Source organism: Ammospiza caudacuta, chromosome 13 (assembly GCF_027887145.1).
Source record: "Ammospiza caudacuta isolate bAmmCau1 chromosome 13, bAmmCau1.pri, whole genome shotgun sequence".
NCBI lineage: Eukaryota > Metazoa > Chordata > Aves > Passeriformes > Passerellidae > Ammospiza > Ammospiza caudacuta.
The window spans coordinates 19,982,196-20,004,288 of NC_080605.1; the positions used below are offsets into that span (position 1 = coordinate 19,982,196).

At 59.7% G+C, this 22,093-nt stretch overlaps 1 protein-coding gene across 1 annotated transcript in view; it reads right to left on the bottom strand.

Annotated features, from left to right (window-relative positions):
• Window positions 1-1,807: 1,807 nt before the first annotated feature.
• The window catches only part of GSE1 (Gse1 coiled-coil protein), a 29,740-nt gene continuing 9,454 nt past the window's right edge, over window positions 1,808-22,093 (bottom strand). The window contains exons 2-16 of the mRNA XM_058813603.1: window positions 17,309-17,527; window positions 13,212-13,411; window positions 11,564-11,745; window positions 11,205-11,402; window positions 10,621-10,812; window positions 9,904-10,214; window positions 9,240-9,564; window positions 7,034-7,614; window positions 6,414-6,526; window positions 5,668-5,938; window positions 5,442-5,549; window positions 4,966-5,334; window positions 3,781-4,047; window positions 3,312-3,415; window positions 1,808-2,442 (exon numbers count right to left, since the gene is read on the bottom strand). Of these exons, the coding sequence (XP_058669586.1) occupies window positions 2,308-2,442; window positions 3,312-3,415; window positions 3,781-4,047; window positions 4,966-5,334; window positions 5,442-5,549; window positions 5,668-5,938; window positions 6,414-6,526; window positions 7,034-7,614; window positions 9,240-9,564; window positions 9,904-10,214; window positions 10,621-10,812; window positions 11,205-11,402; window positions 11,564-11,745; window positions 13,212-13,411; window positions 17,309-17,527 (3,575 nt within the window). The 3' untranslated portion in view covers window positions 1,808-2,307. The remainder of the gene's footprint in view (window positions 2,443-3,311; window positions 3,416-3,780; window positions 4,048-4,965; window positions 5,335-5,441; window positions 5,550-5,667; window positions 5,939-6,413; window positions 6,527-7,033; window positions 7,615-9,239; window positions 9,565-9,903; window positions 10,215-10,620; window positions 10,813-11,204; window positions 11,403-11,563; window positions 11,746-13,211; window positions 13,412-17,308; window positions 17,528-22,093) is intronic.

Below are 22,093 nucleotides of genomic sequence, written 5' to 3' on the forward strand. Positions count from 1 at the left end.
TATATTACATTACAATTAATTCCAACAAGGTACACTTCGAACATGTTTAGGGTTGGGTTTTTCTCCTTTTTTGGCGTTTTTTTTTTTTTTTGTTTTCTTTCACAGCATCCAACCTGCCCCCAGCAGGCTCTGCCGTCCTCTCCTTCCTCCCAGCCCTTCCAGGCTCTGGCACAGCTGCTCCAGCAATTCTGCACGGACACAAATTCTCACCACAAGCCCAGGATGGGGGGAAAATTGGTCCAAAAACCCAGAATCCAGGCTGGTGAGGAGGGAAAATCAGCACAGGAGCTGCTACAAAGCAAGGCTGCATCCCAGCCAGGCTCCTCAGCACGGCGAGGGATAAATTGCCAATGATTTTCCATCCCTGCCTTCTTCCCCCTCCCTCTGCCACGGCACACAGGAAGGGAAAGCAGCGAATTTTGCCGTGTTAAAATTCCCTTCGAAGCCCGGAGTTGGCAGCGGCGAGGCCAGAGGCTGGCGAGGCAATTGGGGATTTAAAAAAGATTAAACTAATTTCTGTCACAAGGGCATTTTGCTTTTTAATCTTGCCCAGCTTTTTTTTTTTTTTTTTTTGTGTTTGGTGAAGCCAATGAGAGAGCAGGGAGCAGGGGGGGCGTGGGGGGGTTAATGCTTTCCTTTGCCAGTGCAACGAGGGAATTTAAAGCAGGAAGCAGAGGTCACCTTTTCCCAGAGATGTGAAGCTGGTCTCGTGGCGAATTAAAAACAATTTCTAATAAATAATTTAAAAATAACAATCAAATAAAAAGGCCCTCCCGGGGGGAGGGCAGGCGGGGCACACGCTGGTTTTTAGCAAGAGGATAAAAATGGCACCAGGCCTGACCCTGGTGGCACCAGGACATCCCTGCCCGCCTGCGGGCACAGCTCCTCATGGATTGTCCCCAAAGTGCCACCAAGAGACCCCACAGGACCCGCTCTCCCTGTGCCCAAACTGCCTTAGAGCTGCTCTGATTGTCTTGGTATTTTTATGGGGTGACAAGGACACCCCAGTGCCACCCACCCCTGAACCCTCCGCCCTCTCCACGCAATTCCTTGGGATTTTTCCTTTGGCAGATGGAGCCTGGGCAAGGCTCAGACACCACCCAGCACTGTGACACCCACGATGACCCAGCTGGAGCAGAAAAAGCCCCAGAAAGCAAAGAAAAAAGGGTAAAAATAAAAAAAAACACAGAAGGGTGGAAAGGCTCAGCTTCTCGAGGGCCTGGTGGTGGGACAGGACCTGCCCCAGTGGAAAAGGGGATTTATTTTTCCTGGGTTTCAATTCTTTTTAAAACATTTCAATATCTTTTCTGGCCCGACCAGCAGCAGTACAAACACTAAAAGCAAGTTAATCCTTTTGCCAAAGGAAAAAAAAAGGAAAACAAACTAGAAAGAAAGCAAAAACAGGGAGGGAGAAGGAGGGGGGGGAAAAAAAGGAAAAAAAAAAGCAGAAACATCTTAAAAAAAAGGCAAGCTTTTTATAACAATAATTAAAGCAATAAAAACATACAAAACTTTGTTGTTTTTTAATATATATACACAGTACAAGGCTGAAGCACCTTTTTATTTTTTTCCTCTTTTTTTTCCGCCTGTTCAATCCCAAAGCCGGGGTGACAAAGTGACCCCACGCGTGTCCCTGCCCCTTCCCCACCAACCAGGAACAAAAAGGGACCTTCAACCAGTTTATTGACTTTATTTTTTGATAGCGAAGTGCATTTCCAGGGGGAGCCCCGGGCTGGGGGTGCCGTGCTGGGAGCGGGATCCGGCAGCACCCGGGGCCCCGCCGGGTTTAGTGTTGTCGGTGGAGTCTTTTCATTGTCTTTCCTTTTTTTTTTTTTTTCTATTTTTTTTTTTTTTTTTTTAGAAAAAAGAACCAAAGAACCAACAAAAATGAGCGTTATAAAGTGTGGGTGGGTGGTGGGGGGTGCTTCAGAGCCCCCCGAGGAGGGGACAGGAGGGGACATGCCGGGGGCTGCTGGCCGTGGGATGGGCTCCCGGCTCCTCCCGGCTCCCGTTTGCTTCATGCATGGCACATTCTCCATTTATTTATTTCTCTTTTTATTTTTTTTTGTTTGTTTTGTTTTCTTCCTTTTATTATTAATGATTTTGTTGTCATGGTTTGGGCTTCTTCTTCTTCTTTTTTTTTTGGTTTTTTTTTTTTTGTTTTTTTTTCCCGTTCGGTGTTGTTTTTTTTTTTTTTTAATTTTTATTTTCGTAGCTTCAAACCTCCCAGTGAAAAATATTAAATATTCAAGGTAATAAAATAGATTATTATTTCTAGACTATATGTTCGGCCTGGCCCAAGGAGCGTCACCTGGGATACCCCTTGAAGTAACCCCTAGACCACTGCATTGCAGGCAAGGCAAGGCACTTCCGCAGGTGATCCAGCTCGGCTTGCAGGCGCTCCCGCTCCGACACCATCTTCTGCTTCTGGCTCCTCAGCTCCTGCAGGCAGCAGGGATGGGAATGGTCAGACAGCTCCAGGGGAGGGGAACGGCAGGGGGAGAGGGTGGGGAGGGTGCTGGGAATGGGCAGTGCAGGGAATGGACAGGGAATGGGGCAGTGAAGGGATGGGCAGTGCAGGGAACAGGGAATGGGGCAGTGAAGGGATGGGCAGTGCAGGGAATGGACAGGGAATGGGGCAGTGAAGGGATGGGCAGTGCAGGAAACAGGGAATGGGGCAGTGCAGGGATGGGCAGTGCAGGGAATGGACATGGAATGGGGCAGTGAAGGGAATGGGCAGTGCAGGGAATGGACAGGGAATGGGGCAGTGAAGGGAATGGGCAGGGAATGGGGCAGTGAAGGGAATGGGCAGGGAATGGGGCAGTGAAGGGATGGGCAGTGCAGGGAATGGACAGGGAATGGGGCAGTGAAGGGATGGGCAGTGCAGGAAACAGTCATGACAGGGAATGAGCAGTGCAAGGAATGGACAGGGAATGGGTGCTACAGGGAATGGGTGCTGCAGGGAATGGGCACTGCAAGGTTTGGGAAAGAGCACGGAATGGGCAGTGCGTGGATGGGGCACTGCACGGCATGGGGGCTGCAGGGAATGGGCAGTGCAGTGTTTGGGATACAGCAGGGAATGGGGAACTGCAGGGAATGGGTGCTACACAGGATGGGTGCAATGCAGGTAGATGGGTGTGCTGTGGGAGGATTGGGGTGCCCAAGAAGATCCCAAGAAAGTTGGGCACCCACAGATCCTGGTGCCCAGGGCATAGTGTGCCATAGGGATGGGGTGCCCAGGGGATGGGTGTCCAAGGGGATGGAAGACTAGGGGATGTGTGCCCAGGGACTGTGTGCCCACCCCCACTCACCGCCATGCTGTGTGACAGCTGCTCAGCTGTCAGGCTCAGGGTGTAGTGCTGGGCCTCCAGCCGCCGGCACTGTGTCTGCAGCACCTGGCGCTCCAGGTTTTGTTCTGCAACAGCCAAAGGACAAGGGCTGAGCACGGCTCCTCCAGCTCCCTGCACCACCCACGGAGAGTGCCAGCCCTGCTCTGGGCTCTGCCCAGCCAGCAGTGATTGCCCCCAGCATCCCAGAGCGTTCCCAACCCTGGCACTGCCCGTGGGGAACCTTCAGGGAGGACACTGGGCAGCTATGAACACACTGACTTTTCATGCACACATTAATTTTTGCAAAAACAACAACACTGCCTGTTGCTCTCATGCTGCTCCCGCACTGCTGGAGACCCCCCAGTGCTTCCCCGGCCCACCCCAGCAGAAACCAGCGACACCTCCCAAAGCACAAACTGGCATTTCACCCTCCCTGCCCAACACCCCTTACCTTCTATATGTTCCTGGTAAGCTTCAAAAATTGCCTCGATCCCTTGCCACTTGGGCCTGGGGTAATCTTCCTCCTCTTCCTCGTCTTCCTCCTCCTCCTCCTCCTCCTCCTCCTCGTCCTCGGAGTCCCGGGGCAGGGGGGGCAGCGGCCGGGGCGGTGCCTCGGCCGTGCCGTTGTGCGGGGCCAGGCGGGAGGGCGCCTGCAGCTCGGGGATGTTGTAGTGGATGGAGGTGTCCAGCTTGTGGTTCTGCTCCGCCGCCGTCCCCCCTGTGGGCAGCCACAGTCAGCCCCTGCCCGCTCCCCTCAGCCCCTCAAGGATTAATTCCACCCTTCCCAGACTTTTTGGGGTATTACCGGCGGGTTTTTATCACTCCTGGCGCACTGGGAAAATTTTATTTATTTCAACCGCTCAATGGAGTGAGTTTGGAGGCTTTGGAGCTGTATTATCCCTAATCTTCAGCTCCAGCAATGAGGCTGCCAGTGCCAAACCCTGGTGGGGGACAAGGGGGTGATATCCCAGTACCCAACCAGGCTCCTGCATCCCTGCCGCTTTTCCTGGACACTAGGGAGAATTTCTTGATTGGCAGGGTTGTTAAACACTGGAAGGAGCTGCCATGAGAGCTGGTGGAGTCCCCATCCCTGGAGGGATTCAAGGAGGGCTCAACGTGGCACTCAGTGCAGAGCATTACTCTATTACTTTAGATTTGTAAGTTAGGCCTGTAAGGAAGTTATTGTTTTGTGGTATAGTAAATTCTCTAAGAATCCCTTAATAAATTAAGTTATCAATTAAGTTTAAATGCTGTTAAGTTTTAGTGCTGTTAAATTTAAGTTAAGTGCTGTTGAGCCTTTAAACATAACCTGTTGATCAAGTCCAGCCTCAGTTTAGAACAGAGATCTACTCTGAACTTGTGACTCAACACAAGGGTCTTCCAACATTCCTTTTTGTCCTTACCCTTTCCTATCCTTTTGTTTCCCCCACCTCCAGCCTGCACACAGATTATTTGGGGTTTATTTATTGACTTGGCATTTTTGTTTGCTTTTTCTCAGAGTGTTTTAACCATCCAACAAACAGGAGAGAGAGAGAACCTTGCCAACGAACTTTGTTGTGATCCTGGTTTTACCCTAAACCTGGCTTTGCTGATGATTCTTTAAGTGACTTTAATTCCCAACAACTTCCAAGGTTACCTTTGTGCTTCTGCAGCGCCTTCTGCGTGGACTGCAGCACCGACTCGTGGAACTGGTGGGCAAACTCCTCAGCAATGAAGGGCTCCCAGGGCTTGCTCTTGCCGTTCATGCTGTGGGACAGCGGCACCGGGATGTCCTTGGGCAGGGGACCCCTGACGTAGCTGAGGATGCTCAGAGCCTTCTTCCCCGGGTGCCCATCGCTCAGCCGGGGCTTCTCCGGCGCCGTGCCCGGCTCCTTGGGCCTGCCTGGCTCCTGGGCTCTCAGCTGCTCCAACCTGGAGGCTTCTGCCACCTTCGGCACCTCCGGCACGGAGACGGCGATGCCCACGGGTTTATCCAGGTCCAGCAGGAGCGGAGGCACTGGAGGCTCTTTGGGAAGAGGAGGAGCAGTTGGCTGCAGCCAGGACTGTGTGTGCCCCTCAAGGCAAAGCTGTGCCCCCCAGCCCAAGACCAGGGCAAGGACCTGGGCCACTTACCAGTGCTGGGGGCACCGGGGCTGTCCCGCGGGGAGCTCTTCACCACCACGGCGCCCGGCGTGGTCTTCTGCTTCATGGCCTGGAGCATCTCCACCAGCTTCTCCTTGTCTGCAGCATGGGAAGCTGAGCTTTAGTGTAGCCTCAGCTCAGCAGAGCGAGCTCAGGGCCCCAGGCAGATCCCCCAGAGCACCCCCAGCCCCAGCGCGCACAGGGCCATGGCTGTTACCTTTCCTCTTCTCGGCGCTGATGTGCGTGAGGTTGAAGATGGTGAGGAAGCGCTTCTTCTCCTCGAAGTTGGGGCTGTTGTTCATCTCGTCGGGGCTGTAGCGCGTGGAGAGGGGCAGGCGGGGCGAGGGCGTGCGGCGCTTGTTCTGCACCGTGGGCGGAGAGGGGCTCCGCTCCCGCAGCATCCGCCGCCGCTTGCGCCGCTTCTGGCTCAGCAGCTCCTCCTTCTGCTGCTGCGTGGTGAGCCCAAAGAGCTGCAGGAACTCCAGCTTCTGGGGCGAGCAGGGGCACAGCAGAGCAGGGTCACACCCCATCCTCGCCTTCATCCCATTCTCATTGCCATGCCCACTGCCATCCTCATCTTCAGTCCTATTCCCATCCTCATGCCCACACTCACCCCTGTTGCAATCTCCATCTCCATTCCCATTCCCATCCCCATCTCCATTCCCCATCTCCATTCTCATGCCCATTCCCCTCATCCTCATTTTCATTCTCATTCCTATCCCCGTCCTCATCCCAACCCCATTCCCGTTCCAATGCCCATCCTTATCGCCATCCCCATTTCCATCCCCATACTTATGCCCACCCTCATCCCTGTTGCAATCCCCATCTCCATCCCTATCCTCATCATCCCCCTGGTGCCTCTGCACACATGTGGGGCGATGGCTACATTGGGCACTGGGAACTGGTGTAAAGGAGGGGCTGCTCCGCCAGGGGACAGGGAGGGGACAGGTGTGCCACCAGTACCTCAGAGGACGTGTCCAGCTTCAGCGGGGGCTGCTCAGCCACGCAGCGGAGATGGGCCCGCACCTCCTCCTCGTCGCTGTCGTCACAGGAGTCATCCAGGTCATAGTAGTACCCTGGGGAGGGGGAGAGGCTGCTGGGAGGCTGGGAACACCTTGGGGACCTGAGGAACCCCACTGGGGATGGGGGTGCAGCAGGGTAGGATGTCAGAGAGGAGTGATGTGGGGAGTGCAACCCAGTGGAGCCCTGTCCCTTCTCCACCAGCTGTGGCACCTCAGAGAGCATGGCCCATCCCTGTGTATCCTCTTGCATTGCTCTGGGACAGGTGGCAGGGGGTCAACGGGGCACAGGCTGGGGACACCGTGGCGGAGCCCCCATCCCACTGGAGCGGGGACAGCAATTCCAGCCCCTCCCAGCTCTCTGTCTCCTCCTCATCGCTGTTCTCATCCCCACTCCATCAGCCCCATCAATATTTAAAACCCTCTTATTAGCTCCAGTTCATCATTTATTCATGGGGCACGTCTGCAGCGCAGCAGGGTTTACCGAAGCGCTCGGAACGTCGGCATCCCCGGGAGCCCCCCGGGAGCCCCCCGGTGCCGGGGGGGACACCCCTGCTCCCTCACCTTTCTCACGGGCCTCCCGCCGCCGCCGCTCCTCCAGGTCCAGCTTGCTGACCAGCCTGCGGTGCTGCTGCACGAACTCGTCGTAGATGTACATGGGGTCCTGGGCGCGGGGCTGGGGGGGCCTGTAGGGCGAGCTGGGCTTGCTGGCCTCGGGGAACGGCGTGCCCGGGGCTCTCTGCTGGCTCAGGATGCTCTGAGTGGACTTTTCCAGCTCAGCCAGGAAGGGCGTGTGGGTGAAGGCCCCGTGCTCCGGGGCGCCGGGCTCCCGTCCCGGAGGGTATTTCTCCAGAGCATCCCTCTTCCTCGGGCCCTCCTCCAGCTTCTCCGGGCAGAAAACCCTCTCCACCTTCACCAGAGGGATGCCCTGGCGGCCGGGCTCGAAGGGCGCCGGGTGGCTGTGGAGGGCGTGGGGCTCGGGGAGGCGCCGGGGAGGGTCGGGGGGGCTCTCCATCAGCGAGACGGGGTTCCAGAGGGACGTGGTGACGGGGTGGTGCTGGGGTTTGGGGGAGATGAGGGGTGGGGGCCCGCCAAAGTGCTGCCCTGGCTCCCGGCTGCTCGGCTCGTGGCGGCTCGATCCCAGCCTGCGGGGAGAGGAGAGCACCGGGCAGTGAGGAGCTGGCACTGCCAATGGAGAGCTGGCAGTGCTCCAGCCCTGGGGGATTTTGGGGGAAAACACGCCTGTTAGGAACACCCAGAGTGGTTTATGCACGTGGGGCTGCCACACTTGTCCCCTCCACGCCACAAACCTGCGGGATGGGGGCAGAGTTAGGGCTGTGCATGGGCAGGTTGAGCATGGATGTGGCCGCATCCCAGGAGCACAGGGCTGGAGACCCCAGCCTTGACCCCGGCGTGGGGACAAGTCAGCCACCAGCCCTGCCACAGCCCCGTGGCGAGGGCAGCACCCCGGCACAGCCCTCCTCTGACAGCAGGAGCCGGAGCCAGCCCGTTACAGGATAAATATTTCATGTGCCCAAGCTGTGCATTTAACACTTTTCCGCTTCAGCGCCCCGGAGCTCCGCGCGCGGAGCAGCGAGTTCAGCCCAGCGCCGCCGCGGAGGCACCGCCTGCCCCCCGGGATCCATCCCTCTGCCGCCCCGCTGGGTGCAGGAAAAGGATGGCGATGGAATATCCCCAGCTGCAGGTGTCTGGGGGTGACCTTGCTGCCTCCTCTCCGCTCTGGGGTGGGAGGAGCGGATGGGAAGGGAGCCTGCGGCGGGCGCTCGCCTTTGTGCCGCCCCGTGATCCTCTCCTTATTATCCTCGATGAGCCGTGCTAATCCCCTGGATACCCAAAAATAACAAAGGGAGCAGGCGGCAGAGCTGCCTGGATGAGCCTGCACCGCTTAAATGCTCAGCCACGGGGGCGAGCAAGGCCCTGTCAATCAATCCGGGGCTGTGGGCACGCTCTGCTGCCCCCCAAACTGCCCGGGCTTGGCACAGGTGCCCCCCAAACGAGGCATCCACCGCCCAGCCCCACTGCCTGGGAGGGGGGAGCTGCAATTAGCGGGGCTGGTGGCTGGGCAGCACCTGGCCACTCGCCGCTGGCCCCCGGCCACCTCCCGGGCTCGGCGCCTGCCGCCGCGCAGATGTCGGGCACCAGGAACGCCTGGTGCTGCCAGCACAGCCGGCCTGGCTGGCACTGCGTGGCAGGAACCCGCTGGCACCGGCCAGGCACCGTGGCTTCGGCTCATGGGATGTGTGAGGGGCACGGCCAAGGGGTGGTGGATGCCTGATGGGGGGCAGAGGAGGGTAAGGGGGTGGGCACAGCCACAGGTTGGGGGGAAAAGCCTATAAATCATAATATCAGGGCATCACAGAATGGTGTGGGGCGAAAGGACCTTAAAGATCATCCTATTCCAGCCCCTGCCATGGCGAAAGGACCTTAAAGATCATCCTATTCCAGCCCCTGCCATGGACAGGGACACCTTCCACAAGGGCAGATTGCTCAAAGCCCCGTCCAACCTGGCCTTGGACACTTTCAGGGATGAGGCAGCCACAGCTTCTCTGGGTACCATGTGCCAGGCCCTCCCCACCCTCACAGGGAACAACATCTTCCCAATACCCCACATAACCCTGCCCTCTTTCTATATAAAGACATTCCCCCCATCTTATCATTCCTTTCCCTTGTCCTCCCCAGTTAACATACAGATATTCCAGCAAGGACAGCAGTGACATGGGAAAACACAGCCCAATCATCCCATCCCTACCTGGGGTGCTCGGGCCGGTGCTCGGGCTCAGCCTGGCTGGGGGCACGCCCTATGTCCAGGTGCTGCTCCAGCACTTGCTGCCGGAACTCCGACACCTGGGACTGCCGATCCTCCTTCTCCTGGCGCAGCCGGCGCTGCCGGGCCAGCCACTTCTCCTCCTCGTTGGTGCGCTGGATGAGCAGCGCCGTGGCCGCGCTGCTCCCGGGCAGGGGGAACACGCTGTGATTGGGGATGAGGCTGGGCACGGGGTGGTGGGAGCCCGGTGGAGGGTGCAGAGGGTGCTGGATGGGCTTCGGCGTGGGCAGCACCGAGTCCTTGAGCTTGTCTGCGGTGGAAAAGGGGTGACGGAGAGTCAGGGTGTGGAAAAGAGGGGGGATTTTGGGGTGAGCAGGGACCTGGAGCTGTGGGGCAGCCACCGGTCAGAGCTCAGCTCAGGGGGCTGCCCACTCGCTGCCAGCCCAGCTGCTGGGCACGCACTGGGCACGGTGCCAGGCCAGCCCGAGTCAGATGGCACAGACACTGCTGCCGCAGCTGGGCTCCTGGCAAAGCAATCTGGCAGCCAGGACGGCCCATCCCCGTCCCCAGCCACCTCCCGGGGCCACCAACCCCCTCAGCTTTGCCATCTGGAGGGAGAGGGGAGCAAGGCGGGCATTACGGGCATTACCTGCTCTGCTGGGTGCCAGCGGCTCCACTGCCTTGCCCCGCTCCTCGGCCGAGTGCCCCCTCAGCCCGTGCAGCTCGGCCACGGGCAGGAAGGGCCCCTCCATGGCTTTCACCATGCTCAGCTCCTTCTCCCGGGCGCGCTCCCGCTGCCTCTCCAGCTCCCGCTCCCGCTCCTTCTCCCGCTCCCGCTCCAGCTCCTTCTCGCGCTCGCGCTCCCGTTCCCGCTCCTTCTCCCGCTCCCGGTCGGCTTCTCGCTCCCGCTCCTTCTCCCGCTCCCGCTCCCTCTGCCGCAGCTCCTCGTCCATCTGCAGCCTGCAGAGAGAAAAACAAAAACAAAAGCACCAACCCCAGACATCCCTCTTGGAGCATCCCCCTAAAATCAACCCTGGATGCCTCTCAGCATCTCCTGGAACACCCTTGAACCTCAAACAATTCCTGGGCACCTGCCAGCACTCCCAAATCCCTAAGTCACCTGCCAGCATTCCTAGAGCACCCCAAAACCACCCCTGGTCCTCTGTCAGTATTCTTTGGAGCTCCCCATCCATACCCACACCATCAGCATCCTTTGGAGCTCCCCATCCATCCCCTCACCATCCCCATCCTCTGGAGCTCCCCATCATCCCCATCCTTTGGAGCTCCCCATCCATCCCCATCCTTTGGAGCTCCTCATCCATCCCCATCCTCTGGAGCCCCCCATCATCTCCCCACCATCCCGTACCTCTCGGCGGCGAGGCTGGAGATGCGCTCGGACTGCAGGGCAGACAGGGACGAGTGGGAGAGCTCGGGGGGGTACCGGACCCCCGAGAGGTGCAGGTGCATGGCCGAGGGGTGCAGGGGGGGCAGCGAGCCCGGTGCTGGCAGCGGGTAGAAGGGGGACCTCAGTGCTGACAGGCAGTACGACTCATCCATCCTGGGGAGGCAGCGATGCTCAGACAGGCAAAGAACCCCCCAGTTGCCTTCCCAGGAGCCAGATGGGCCAATAAGGCCTCCCCAGCAAAGAAGATCTTAGAACAACGATTAACGGAACTCCACGAAAGCCAGGGTCCAAACTGGGATTAGATACCCCACCATGCCTGGCCCTAAATCTTGATGCTTGCCCCTACTAAAGCATCTGCCTGAGAACTACAAGCACCAACGCTTAAAACTCTAAGGACTTGGTGGTGTCCCAAACCCACCTAGAAACCGCTGCCTTCTACTGGGAGAAAGGGATGGAGAGCCCCAAAACGCCCTCAGTGCTCCCACGTCCCAATACCCCAAAGCTCAGCTCATGCAGAGGTATCTCCCAAGGCTTGGAGTGCCCACCTGAAGGCGGGATGAGGGAAGGGGTGGTGTGCCAGGTAGCTGGGGTGGTAGTAGGCGGCGGCGGTGGCGGGGTCGAGGCCGAGGGGCGGCAGGGAGGACATGCGCAGGTCCTCGGCCGTGTGGTAGGGACGGAAGCTCCGCAGGTAATCCTCGGTCACGGCGCTGGGAGGCACCACGTGGTGCACGGGCCGCTGCAGGCTGGGGGGCAAGGAGATGGTCACCATCCCTCCCTGTCCCCCCAGGAGATGTCACCTCCCCCAGGTGGGAGCAGATGTCACCTCTCTCCCCCAGGTGGGAGCAGAGCTCGCAGGGGACGCCCTCGCCCTGCGACCATTCCCATCCGTTCCGAGCAGACTCACTTGAGAGGAGGGAAGCGGGAGTCCTGCACCACGGAGCTGGGGGGCAGCCCGAAGGAGTAGGGGGTCCCCAGGAGGTGGGAGGGCACGGTGGGACCCCCTGCCTTCTCCTGGCTCAGGGGGGGCTCCGAGATGAGGCGCTCGCGGCCGGCGCTGCTGCTGCTGCCTCGTGACCCTGCTTCCTGCTGCAAGGCCAAGGTGGGCATTAGGGACAGCAGGGGATGGGGAATCACTGCTGTGTCCTCACCCCAACACCCTCAGGAGTCCCCAGCGTGCCCCGGCTGGCACCAGCACCCAGGGAAGGATTCATCTCCTGCATCCAGGCTTTGGAAGGGCAGCTGGATGGGGTGGGAGGGTCTGGAGGCTGCATTGAGGGGCCCCAGTGGGAAAGGAGGTGCTGAAGCCAGGGCAGAGCTGAGGGCAAGACACCCATTACCTGCCTGGAGATTTATGGCTGCTTTGTTCTCCGGGGCTATTAATCACCCGGGAGGAGTGACACGGCCGGGGGAAATCCAGGCGGCCTTTGATAAGGGCCATAACCCAGGGGTCAGCCCACAATCCCCCCGGCAGCAGCACCCTCCCACAGGGCCTCAGCTGCTTTCCATCAGCCTCCAGCCCTGGTGTCAGCATGAAGGTCACCCCCTCCAGCTGGGGAGGGACCCCGAGCAAGGGGGAACAACTTGGGGTGACAAGAGACCCCACAGGATCTGACAATTAGTGGGGCGACCCCACCAGCAAGACAAGTTTTGGTTTAAAAATGATGATTTTTCATCGCACCTTCTCCATTCAGCAGCTCAGGAGGAGGAGGATGGTGGCACCCACAGCATCCCCCAGCCCGTGCATCCCACCCCACCCCACCCCACCCCACCCCACCCCATCCCATCGCATCCCATCCCATCCCATCTCTCCCCACCCCATCCCATCCCTCCAGGGCAGGGCCAGCCCCGAGGTCACCACGAAGGGTGAGGTGTCCCCATCATGCAGTGTCAGACAGACACCCCCACACTGGGTTAATCCCCACACCGGGGGTGACACGGGGGGCACACGGGGCTGGGGAGCACCCTGACACCCCACACACCCCTCTGAGCTCCCAGGGATCCCGGTTCCATTTATCTCCCCCTCTCGCCCCAGGCGTTTCTCATCCCCTAGCCTGCCTCTCTTTGTGGTTTAATTAGTCTTTCCAAGTGGCATAATCCCCCCGGGAATCTGCTTGTAGCATGCTGGAGGAGAGGAGAACCACTAACGATGCTTCTTAATTAGCTGCTCTCCCCCCTATCCCTCCCTCCTCCTCCTCCTCCTCCTTCCCTGCCCTCCCCTCCGGATGGTGACAACAACGGGGGGACACGCTGTCAGCACGGTGCCAGCTCGGGGACACAGCAGGGAGGGGAAGGGACCGAATGTGGGCAGCACATACACGATACCCCGTACCCTCCATCCTTCAGCCCCAAAGCCAGCCCTATGATACCCCATGCCCTCCATCCTTCAGGGCAGCCCCAAAGCCAGCCCTACGATACCCCATACCCTCCATCCTTCAGGGCAGCCCCAAAGCCAGCCCTATGATACCCCATACCCTCCATCCTTCAGCCCCAAAGCCAGCCCTACGATACCCCATACCCTCCATCCTTCAGGGCAGCCCCAAAGCCAGCCCTACCTGTCTGCCCTCGCTCCTCCAGACGCCGTTGACCGTCTTGGTGGGGGCGATGGTGACCACGGGCGGCGTGCTGGGCACGCTGTGTCCCCCCGGGGGGACAATGATGGGGCCCATGGGGCCACGTTTGGGGGTGCTGGCAGGGGAGCTGTGGTTGGTGGCTGGAGAGGACACTGGGGACGACTCGCTGCTCAGTGAGGAGCCTGGAATTCAAGCAGAGATTGAAGAAGTTAGGAGAAAGGGAGTTAGCTGGATGGAGAAACCCTCTGGAGGAGCTGGAGGATCTGAGGGTGCTTGGAACCCTTCAGGGTTGGGATGTTCAATTGGGAATGTTTCAGCTTTCAGGATGCTCCAATGGGACACTGGGCTTGGATGTGGACCCCAAAGTCCCATCTCTGAAAGAAAGAAAGAGGCACAAAGACCACAAGGGCAAAAAGAAGTGAGAATCGATGACACCAAGACCCTTGAGGACACCAGGAGAGAACCCAGAGGCTGAGTGGATGGAGCTGCATTGCACACTGCAGGGAGCAGGGTTGGGGCACTGGGATGCACTCAGGGTGTTCAGTGTCCTGCCAGACTCCCAAACTGGAGGAGATTCCCCATCTTCCATCCCAGAAGTTCCCAGTGGTGCTAAAGGTGGGATGGGGCAGCCTCTTGCTCCCACCTAACAGGGACTCCCAAACCCCCAGTCCCACAGAGCCCCTTGGCACAAGGCAGACCCAGAGACTCCTAATGCAGCTGCAGGAGCTGCCAGGGACAGGCCAGGGCCTCTGGGGACACTGGGATGAAGGAGGGACTCCCTGAAACCCCTGGGCAAGGCTTTGGTTTCATTTGCATAACACATCTGTACTTTAAGTTACCCCCACCCCAGGGATGCTGGCCATATTTCCAAAGGGAAAACAGAAATGGAGTGAAGGTGGAGAAGGGGAAAGGCAGAGAAATCCAAATTCCATATTAAGCAGGGCACAGGGAGCCTGGTGAGAACATTTCCCATTCCTCAATCCCACCTGGGCAGCCTGGGGGGCTCCGAACCCCAAACTCTGCTCCCTCCATCCCAGAGTCTGGGTCAGGGGGAGATCCCAAAGGGCCAGCAGGGATCAGCTGAGGAGTGGGCTGTGGTCACAGGATGGGGTGACAGCGATGCTCCCAGGCAGTGAGCGGGGCACAGAGAGAGGGCTGAGTGTGCAAGGCATGTCCTGAGTGTGCAGGGTGTGTCCTGAGTGTGCAGGGCGTGTCCTGAGTGTGCAAGGCGTGTCCTGAGTGTGCAGGGCGTGTTCTGAGTGTGCAAGGTGTCCCCTGAGTGTGCAGGGTGTGTCCTGAGTGTGCAGGGTGTGTCCTGAGCATGCAAGGTGTCCCCTGAGTGTGCAGGGCGTGTCCTGAGTGTGCAAGGCGTGTCCTGAGTGTGCAGGGTGTCCCCTGAGTGTGCAGGGTGTCCCCTGAGTGTGCAGGGTGTGTTCTGAGTGTGCAGGGTGTGTCCTGAGCGTGCAGAGCATCTCCTGAGTATTCAGGACATCTCCTGAGTGTGCAGGGTGTGTCCTGTGTGTGCAGGGCGTGTCCTGAGTGTGCAGAGTGTCTACTGAGTGTGCAGAGTGTCTCCTCACCTTCCCAGCGTGCAAGGCCACTCCCCTGAGTGTGTCCCGTGGGCACAGCAGCCACTTCCAGAGCGTGCCAGCATCTCCTCACATTACACCCCACCTCATGCCCTTGCCCTCCCAGACCACACAACCCCAGGAGGGAGCCAGGGGCTGGGAATGCCGAGGGAAGCAGGAGCATCCCCGGGCTGCAGGGTGGGAAGGAAGGAAGGAAGGAAGGATGCTCCAGAAGGACGCTCTGTGGAAGGATGCTCAGCAGAGCCGAGGCCGGGAGCAGCATCCCGCTGCCCTCCCTGATTAACGATCCCCGAGTCGCCCCGAATCGCTTTCATTTGAAGAGCAGCGAGGCTGGGGGAAGGAGAAAGGCTGTCCCCGACAAAGGAGGCCGATTTGACACCCACTGAAGTCTATCTTGTCAGCGCAAGGCCAACAACAATTAGCAGCCTAATCCCCTCTGAGCTGGGAAGCCATTACTCACCACGCGATAGCGTTAACAATCAATACCATCACAATGAGCCCGGCGATTAATGAAGCTAAAGTCTTACTTCAGAACCTTAATTCTCGCTGTGTGGCTTTAAACGGGAGGGTTTGTGATCGTTATAATTAACTGGTGGTATTCAGCCAGGAGTTAGTCAATGAAACTAATCTGGATTGGAGATGACAAGAGGCACAGTGTGATGGTGTCACCTTTGTTTTCTGACCTCCCGCTTCCCCGCTCGGCGATAGCAGATTAGCAGCCCGGGCTGACAGGCAAATGTAATTAACAGCTGAGACCCTGACGGAGAACTGGGAACAGAGGAGGGAGGGAGGGGTGGGATTAAACCCACCCTGAGGACAGCCCCGGGCAGGACAAGAGGCGGCAGCCCCCGGGCAGGCGGTGGCTTTGTGGGGCTCTGCTGGGAAGGGGTGGGTCAGGATGAGCCCTGGTGGTTTGGGATGCTGTGGAGCAGCAGGGGATCTCCCCAGGGATGTGCCAGCACACCTGTGAGCCCATAAAGCTGGAACAAAACCAGTGATCCTGCGTGGATCCGGCATCTGCCACAGCAGAGCATCTCCCGAGCTGGGAAGGGGAGTGGAGGGAGCATCTCCCGTTGTGGGAAGTGGGTGAGGATTTCAGGGAAAAGCAATTCGATTCCTGGTGCTAAAAACCACAGCAAGGAGAAAAAAGCCCTTCCCAACACACACCCAAACCCACACGGATCAAAAACCTCTGGGATGAGGCACCCAAATGGGCAAGGGAGGGGTTTTTGCAAATAAACCATGCAGGTGTTAAGGGGAAATCCAAAGGGAATGTGGCTGCTTCTTTCCAGTGCCACAAAATCCATGCCCAAACCTGCTGATGTCCCTCGGAATGGGCTGAGCAGCACAGGGAGGGCACAAACTGTGGGGTGGGAAGGGGGAAAAAAAAGCAAAATAATTCCCCAAACTCAATCAATCGCTCCAAAGGAAGCAGATGGGTTCCAGAGGAAGCAGCTGGGAAAAACCAGGAGCTTCCAGTGAGGATAAAGAGTTACAAGGACCTGGGATCCCCACACTTTTCCTTGGGAGCAGCTGATGCTTCAGGCCATGGCTGTGCCAGAGATTTTTGGGCTGCAACGAGAGTCTTGTAGATGATGCTTCCAAAAGGGATTTTCCAAAAAGAGCCCTGCAAAAGGGGTCCTGGGAGAAGGATTGTGCCAAGGGGGCCTTTTAAATAGGGTCATCCAAAAGGATTTTGCAAAAACCATCTTGCAAAGGGGTTGGGTGCAAAAAAACATCTTGCAAAGGGATCAAAGTGCCCAGGCAGTGGGTAATGATCCGAGGGGAGCACCCACCCATGCAAATAGCAGAGATAAAGACTATTTCATCCCAAATTGGTGACACCAGCAGTCTCCTGAAACACTTCCCAGCCTGGGCCCTGGCTGCCTCCCCATCTGGCTGTGAGAGCCCCGGCAACTCCCATGGGACACACTCCCTGTGGAAGGGAAACCTCGGGGTGCTCACACCCCACATCCAAACAGAGACAGGGAGGTGATGGAGGATGTGGGTGACAAGGGCTGGGCACCCCTGGGGCTGTTCAACTGGGAAATTTGGCTGAGGAATTAACAAATTTGGGGAATCTCTGGAAAAAGCAGCGTGGTGGGAGGGCACAGGGCTGGTCCCTGCCATGCTGTGCTCTCCCAGGGCACAGTGAGCGATACAGCACTCGGATCACTCCCGATGAACTGAAGAGCGTGGGTGACAAGGGCTGGGCACCCCTGGGGCTGTTCAACTGGGAAATTTGGCCGAGGAATTAGCAAATTTGGGGAAAAGCAGCGTGGTGGGAGGGCGCAGGGCTGAACCCTACCATGCTGTGCTCTCCCACGGCACAGCGAGCACCCGGATCACTCCGGATGAACTCAATTCCCAAACTGCCCCCTCCAGACACGGCAATAGTGGGGGAAATAGCAGGAAAACACCAACTCCAGCTCCTGGGAGAGGCACCAGCGATTGTCACCGCCCCGTCCCTGCCCCTGTCGCCGTCCCCACCTCTGGGCTCCTCGGCCTGCTTGGCGAGCTTGCGGAGCGCGGCGGCGAAGCTGGAGGAAGGTGCTGCCTGGACGGACAAAGTGCTGCTGGCGGCGGGGCTGCCATTGGGGACGATGGAGCCGTTCAGGGGCGACGGGGTCAGCGGGCTCACGGTGGCCGTGGTGCGGGTGGCCGTGGAGAGCATTCCTAGCGACGGCGACTTCGGCTCATGGCTCATGCCTGCCAAGCAGAGACAGCGCGTTAGGCACGTGGAGATGGGAGCCTCAGTTTCCCCCAGCAGCTCCTTTTTTCTAGTTTGTCATCCCACTCCCCAGAATGCACCCCGAGTTCAGGTAATGGGGGGAAGCGTGTCTCAGCATTCCACAGTCGCCAGGATAATGGAGCAGGAGGGCTCAGCAGAGCTCTGCAGGGTGTTTTGGGGGACACAGGGACTTCAGCATCCTGATGCAGGTGGCGGGGAGAGGTGCAGTCCCCCGACTCGCATGGTGCTGCCAAAACTCAAAGCATCACTGCTGCACCCCTTGTTGTCACTATTGCACCCCCAAATCCAACCACTGCATGCTCAAATCCTCACCATTGCACCCCTAAATCCTCATTATTTCACCCCTAAATCCCAACCACTGCACGCTCAATCTCCACCACTGCACTCCTAAAGCCCCAATACTGCATCCCAAATCCCAGCCACTGCACACTCAAATCCCCACCATTGCACCCCTAAATCCTCAATATTGCGTCCCTGGATCCCCAGAGCTGCACCCACAAATTCCCACTGCAGCATTCCAGGACTGACAATATTTTATCCCTGGGTCTTCAGTACTGCACCCTCAAATCCCCAATAACACATCCCTGGATCCCCAGAACTGCACCCTTAAATCTCCAGCACTGCACCCCCCAATATACCCCAATATTGCACCCCTAAATCCCCAACACTGCACCCCCCCAAAACCCCAATATTGCATCCCTGGATCTCCAGCACTGCATGCCCAAATCTCCCAATATTGCATCCCCGGATCCCTAGCACTCCACCCACCAAAGCCCCAATATTCCATCCCTGGATCCCCAGAACTGCACCCTTAAATCCCCAGCACTGCACCCCTAAATCCCCAGCACTGCACCCCCCAAAACCCCAATATTGCATCCCTGGATCCCCAGAACTGCACCCTTAAATCCCCAGCACTGCACCCCCAAAACCCCAATAATGCATCCCTGGATCCCACCCCCTGCACCCCCAAATCCCCAGCACTGCACCCCCCAAAACCCCAATATTGCATCCCTGGATCCCACCCCCTGCACCCTTAAATCCCCAGCACTGCACCCCCAAAACCCCAATATTGCATCCCTGGATCCCACCCCCTGCACCCCCAAATCCCCAGCACTGCACCCCCCAAAACCCCAATATTGCATCCCTGGATCTCCAGAACTGCACGTCCAACTCCCCACACAGCCCCTTCAAATCCTCACACCCCAAATCCCCACATTGCCCCCCAAAGTACCGAGGTCCTAAAGGGCACAGTGACCCCAAAAGTGCGGCTCAGGTGCTGAGCAGGAGCGTGCAGCCCTCCCCGAGCCCCCCCAGCTGTCACACCAATTGCTCCAGGGCTCTCCACCTCCCAAAACAGCAACTGCTGATGTCAGGGCCCTTAAAATAGACTTCACCCAGCAGCTTCATTAACACCAGCCTAAAATTAGCCCGGCTCCCAGGTGGGCATGAGGATGGGGGGGTCGTGGGGCAGCCCCCAACTCCCAGCGGGGCTGGAGAGGCATTGAGCACCTGGAGCATCCATCCACTGCAGAGGGAGGGCGGATGGAGCATCCCCGAGCATCCCGCGGCAGCTCCAGCACGGGCAGGAGGGCGGGGGGCGCCTCGGGAGCCGGGGGGGCACGGGGGGCACTCAGCGTGGATTAATCTTTGCCCCCCGGCCCCAGGAGAGGCGGCCGGCGCGGCGGCGCGCTCCCCTCTGCCCTCATTATACAAGCATTTATTAACTCCGCTGCTCTCAGCCATTGACTGCCGCCTTGTCGACACGCTCGGGCTCATGTAAATTCATTACCGGAACAGCTGGGAAGCCAACCCGCCACGCCAGCCCGGCCCCGGCACCCCCGGGCTCTGCTCCAGCCCCGGATGGGGGCTCGGTGCCCCCTCCCCAGAGCGGGCACCGGGATCTGCCTGCAGCACCAGGCGCCCACGCAGCATCCAAAGGGGACACGGCACTCCAGGCACAGCCTGCAGCTCCCATGCACCGCCTGAGCAATGCCCCACATCCACCAGGTACTGCCCCACATCCACCTGGCACTGCCCCACATCCACCAGGCACTGCCCCACATCCACCTGGCACTGCCCCACATCCACCAGGGACTGCCCCACATTCCCCAGGCACTGCCTGGAATCCCCTTGGCACAGCCCTGCATCCTCAGGCACTGCCCCATATCTCCCAGGCACAATCCTGCATCCCCAGGCACTGCCTGGCATCCCCTTGGCACAGCCCTGAGTCCCCCAGGCACTGCCCCACATCCACCAGGCACAATCCTGCATCCCCAGGCACTGCCTGGCATCCCCTTGGCACAGCCCTGCACCCCCTAGGCACAATCCCGCATCCCGAGGCACAATCCTGCATCCCCTTGGCACTGCCTGGCATCCCCTTGGCACAGCCCTGCACCTCCAGGCACTGCCCCACATCCACCAGGCACAATCCTGCATCCCCAGGCACTGCCTGGCATCCCCTTGGCACAGCCCTGCACCCCCTAGGCACAATCCCGCATCCCGAGGCACAATCCTGCATCCCCTTGGCACTGCCTGGCATCCCCTTGGCACAGCCCTGCACCTCCAGGCACTGCCCCACATCTCCAGGCACAGCCCCAAACACTTCCCAGTGCCCCCCAGCTCCTCCCCACCTTTAACCCTACCACAGCCCCCATTTCCAGCCCCAGTCCAGGCCTGGAGATGCTTTTCCATCCATCACCAGGGATCAGCAGGCTGGCACAGGGGCACGGGGCCGAAGCAGGGCATCACCCGTGTGATGCTCAGCTGATCCCCAAACGCCTCCCGGCCAACTGCTGATCCCAGCGGGATTTGCCAGGCGAGCTCAGGGCAGCGAGCGGCCGGGGCAGCGTGCGGGGAGCTCTCCTGCCCCCGGGGCTGAGCCGAGCCGCTGCCCCAGCCGCGCTCCAAACCAGTTCTGCCGCTCCCTGCCCGCGATAAAATCGGCGCCTCCGCCCCGGCTGGGGCCCGAGCAGCGCCGCTCACCCGCCGTGCCCCGCCGCCGCTGGCGTCCGTCTGTCCGGGCGTCCCCGGGCTGCTCTGCGGGACGGCTGCCAGCTGGGGAAACTGAGGCACGGGGAGCGGGCTGGGCGGGAGCATCCACACCGGGATGGGATGGGATGAGGGATGTGGGGCTGCATCCCCCCATCCCTCCGGCATCCCCTCATCCCTCCGGCACCCCACTGCCAGCACGGCGTGGGCGTCGCTCACCCCTGCGGGTGGCTGGGGACGCCGTGACGCCTCACAGTGAGGTGGGGCCCCCCCGGCCCTGCCCCTCCCCGGCTGCTCCTCTCAGCAGGCGGATCCGTGCGGAAAAACAGGTCAAGTTTGGTGCCTGGAGCGGCCCGGGGTCACGGCAGCGGTTGCCTCAGCAGGGCGGGGAGAGGAGCCCCAAAACGGGACAGTATGTCCCTGCAGTGTGCCCAGCCCTGGGTGGGTACAGCTGGCACTGCCATGCACCTCCCTGGCAAAGCGATGCCTGAATCCCCCCACGCACCGGGGCAGGGGGGCTTGGGGACACCTGGGTGCCCCGCTGAGGGCACAGGGGGAGGCCGGGGAGCTGGCGATGTGTCACCGTGTCCCCGTCCCTCCCACAGCATGTGCCCGGGCACAGCAGCACAGGGAGTGTCTGGCATTCCCGGTGCCCGCTGGCTGCGTGCCCGTGGAGCAGGCACAGCAGGAGGAGGAGGAGCGGGCACGGCAGGGTCACCGCCACGCTCCCCGCAGTGCCACACACGGAACCACCGCGGGGCTGGCACCTCCGGGGGCACAGAACCCCCCAGCCCCGGCTCCTGGAGCCCCCCCGAGCCCCCGCATCGCCGGCGCAGGGCTGGGAGCCGGGAGCTGGGAGCGTGCCATGTTCTCTCCATCTGCTCCTGATGATGCTGGCGGGTTTTTTGGCAGCGGGAGCCTCCTCCGGCAGCGAGAGCAGAACCAGTCTGGCTGCCTGGTGGGGCTGGAGACAAATAAAAGCCCTTGGCAGCCGCTGCGGGCAGGCAGGAGCGGGCAGCGAGGGGCAGGGACGGGCTCCCAGCACCCTGAGATCCCCGGGCACGGGGTAGGGCTGTGGGGAAGGGGGAATTGGGCAGGTTTAGCGCCTCGGCTCCCATTGCCCCCTTCCCAGCACCTTGAAAGGCCTCTAATGAGCGTGGAGTGCCCTTGGGAGCAGATTGCCATTGAACTCGACCTGCACCAGCCGCCCGCTCTTACAGCAGCTATTTTGAGCTGCCGGGCTCCCAAGTGCTGGAACTAATAATTTATTACCAAATACGATCAGGCAGCAGCTCCAGCCCCTGGCAAATGGAGCGGAAAAAACCCCAGTGCGGCGGGAAGCCGAGGGAGTGGGGAGAGACGAGAGCATCCTGCATCCTCCTCCTCCTCCCCGGGGATGGATCCGCACCCAGCCCGCAGCGCCGCAGCTGGGACGGAGCCCGCTCGGCCAAACCCTCCGGAAGGCTCCACCACGCCGATTGCTGCTGCTTCCCCGAGGGATTTGGGGTGCTGAGGATCCCCCCCGAGCCTTTCCC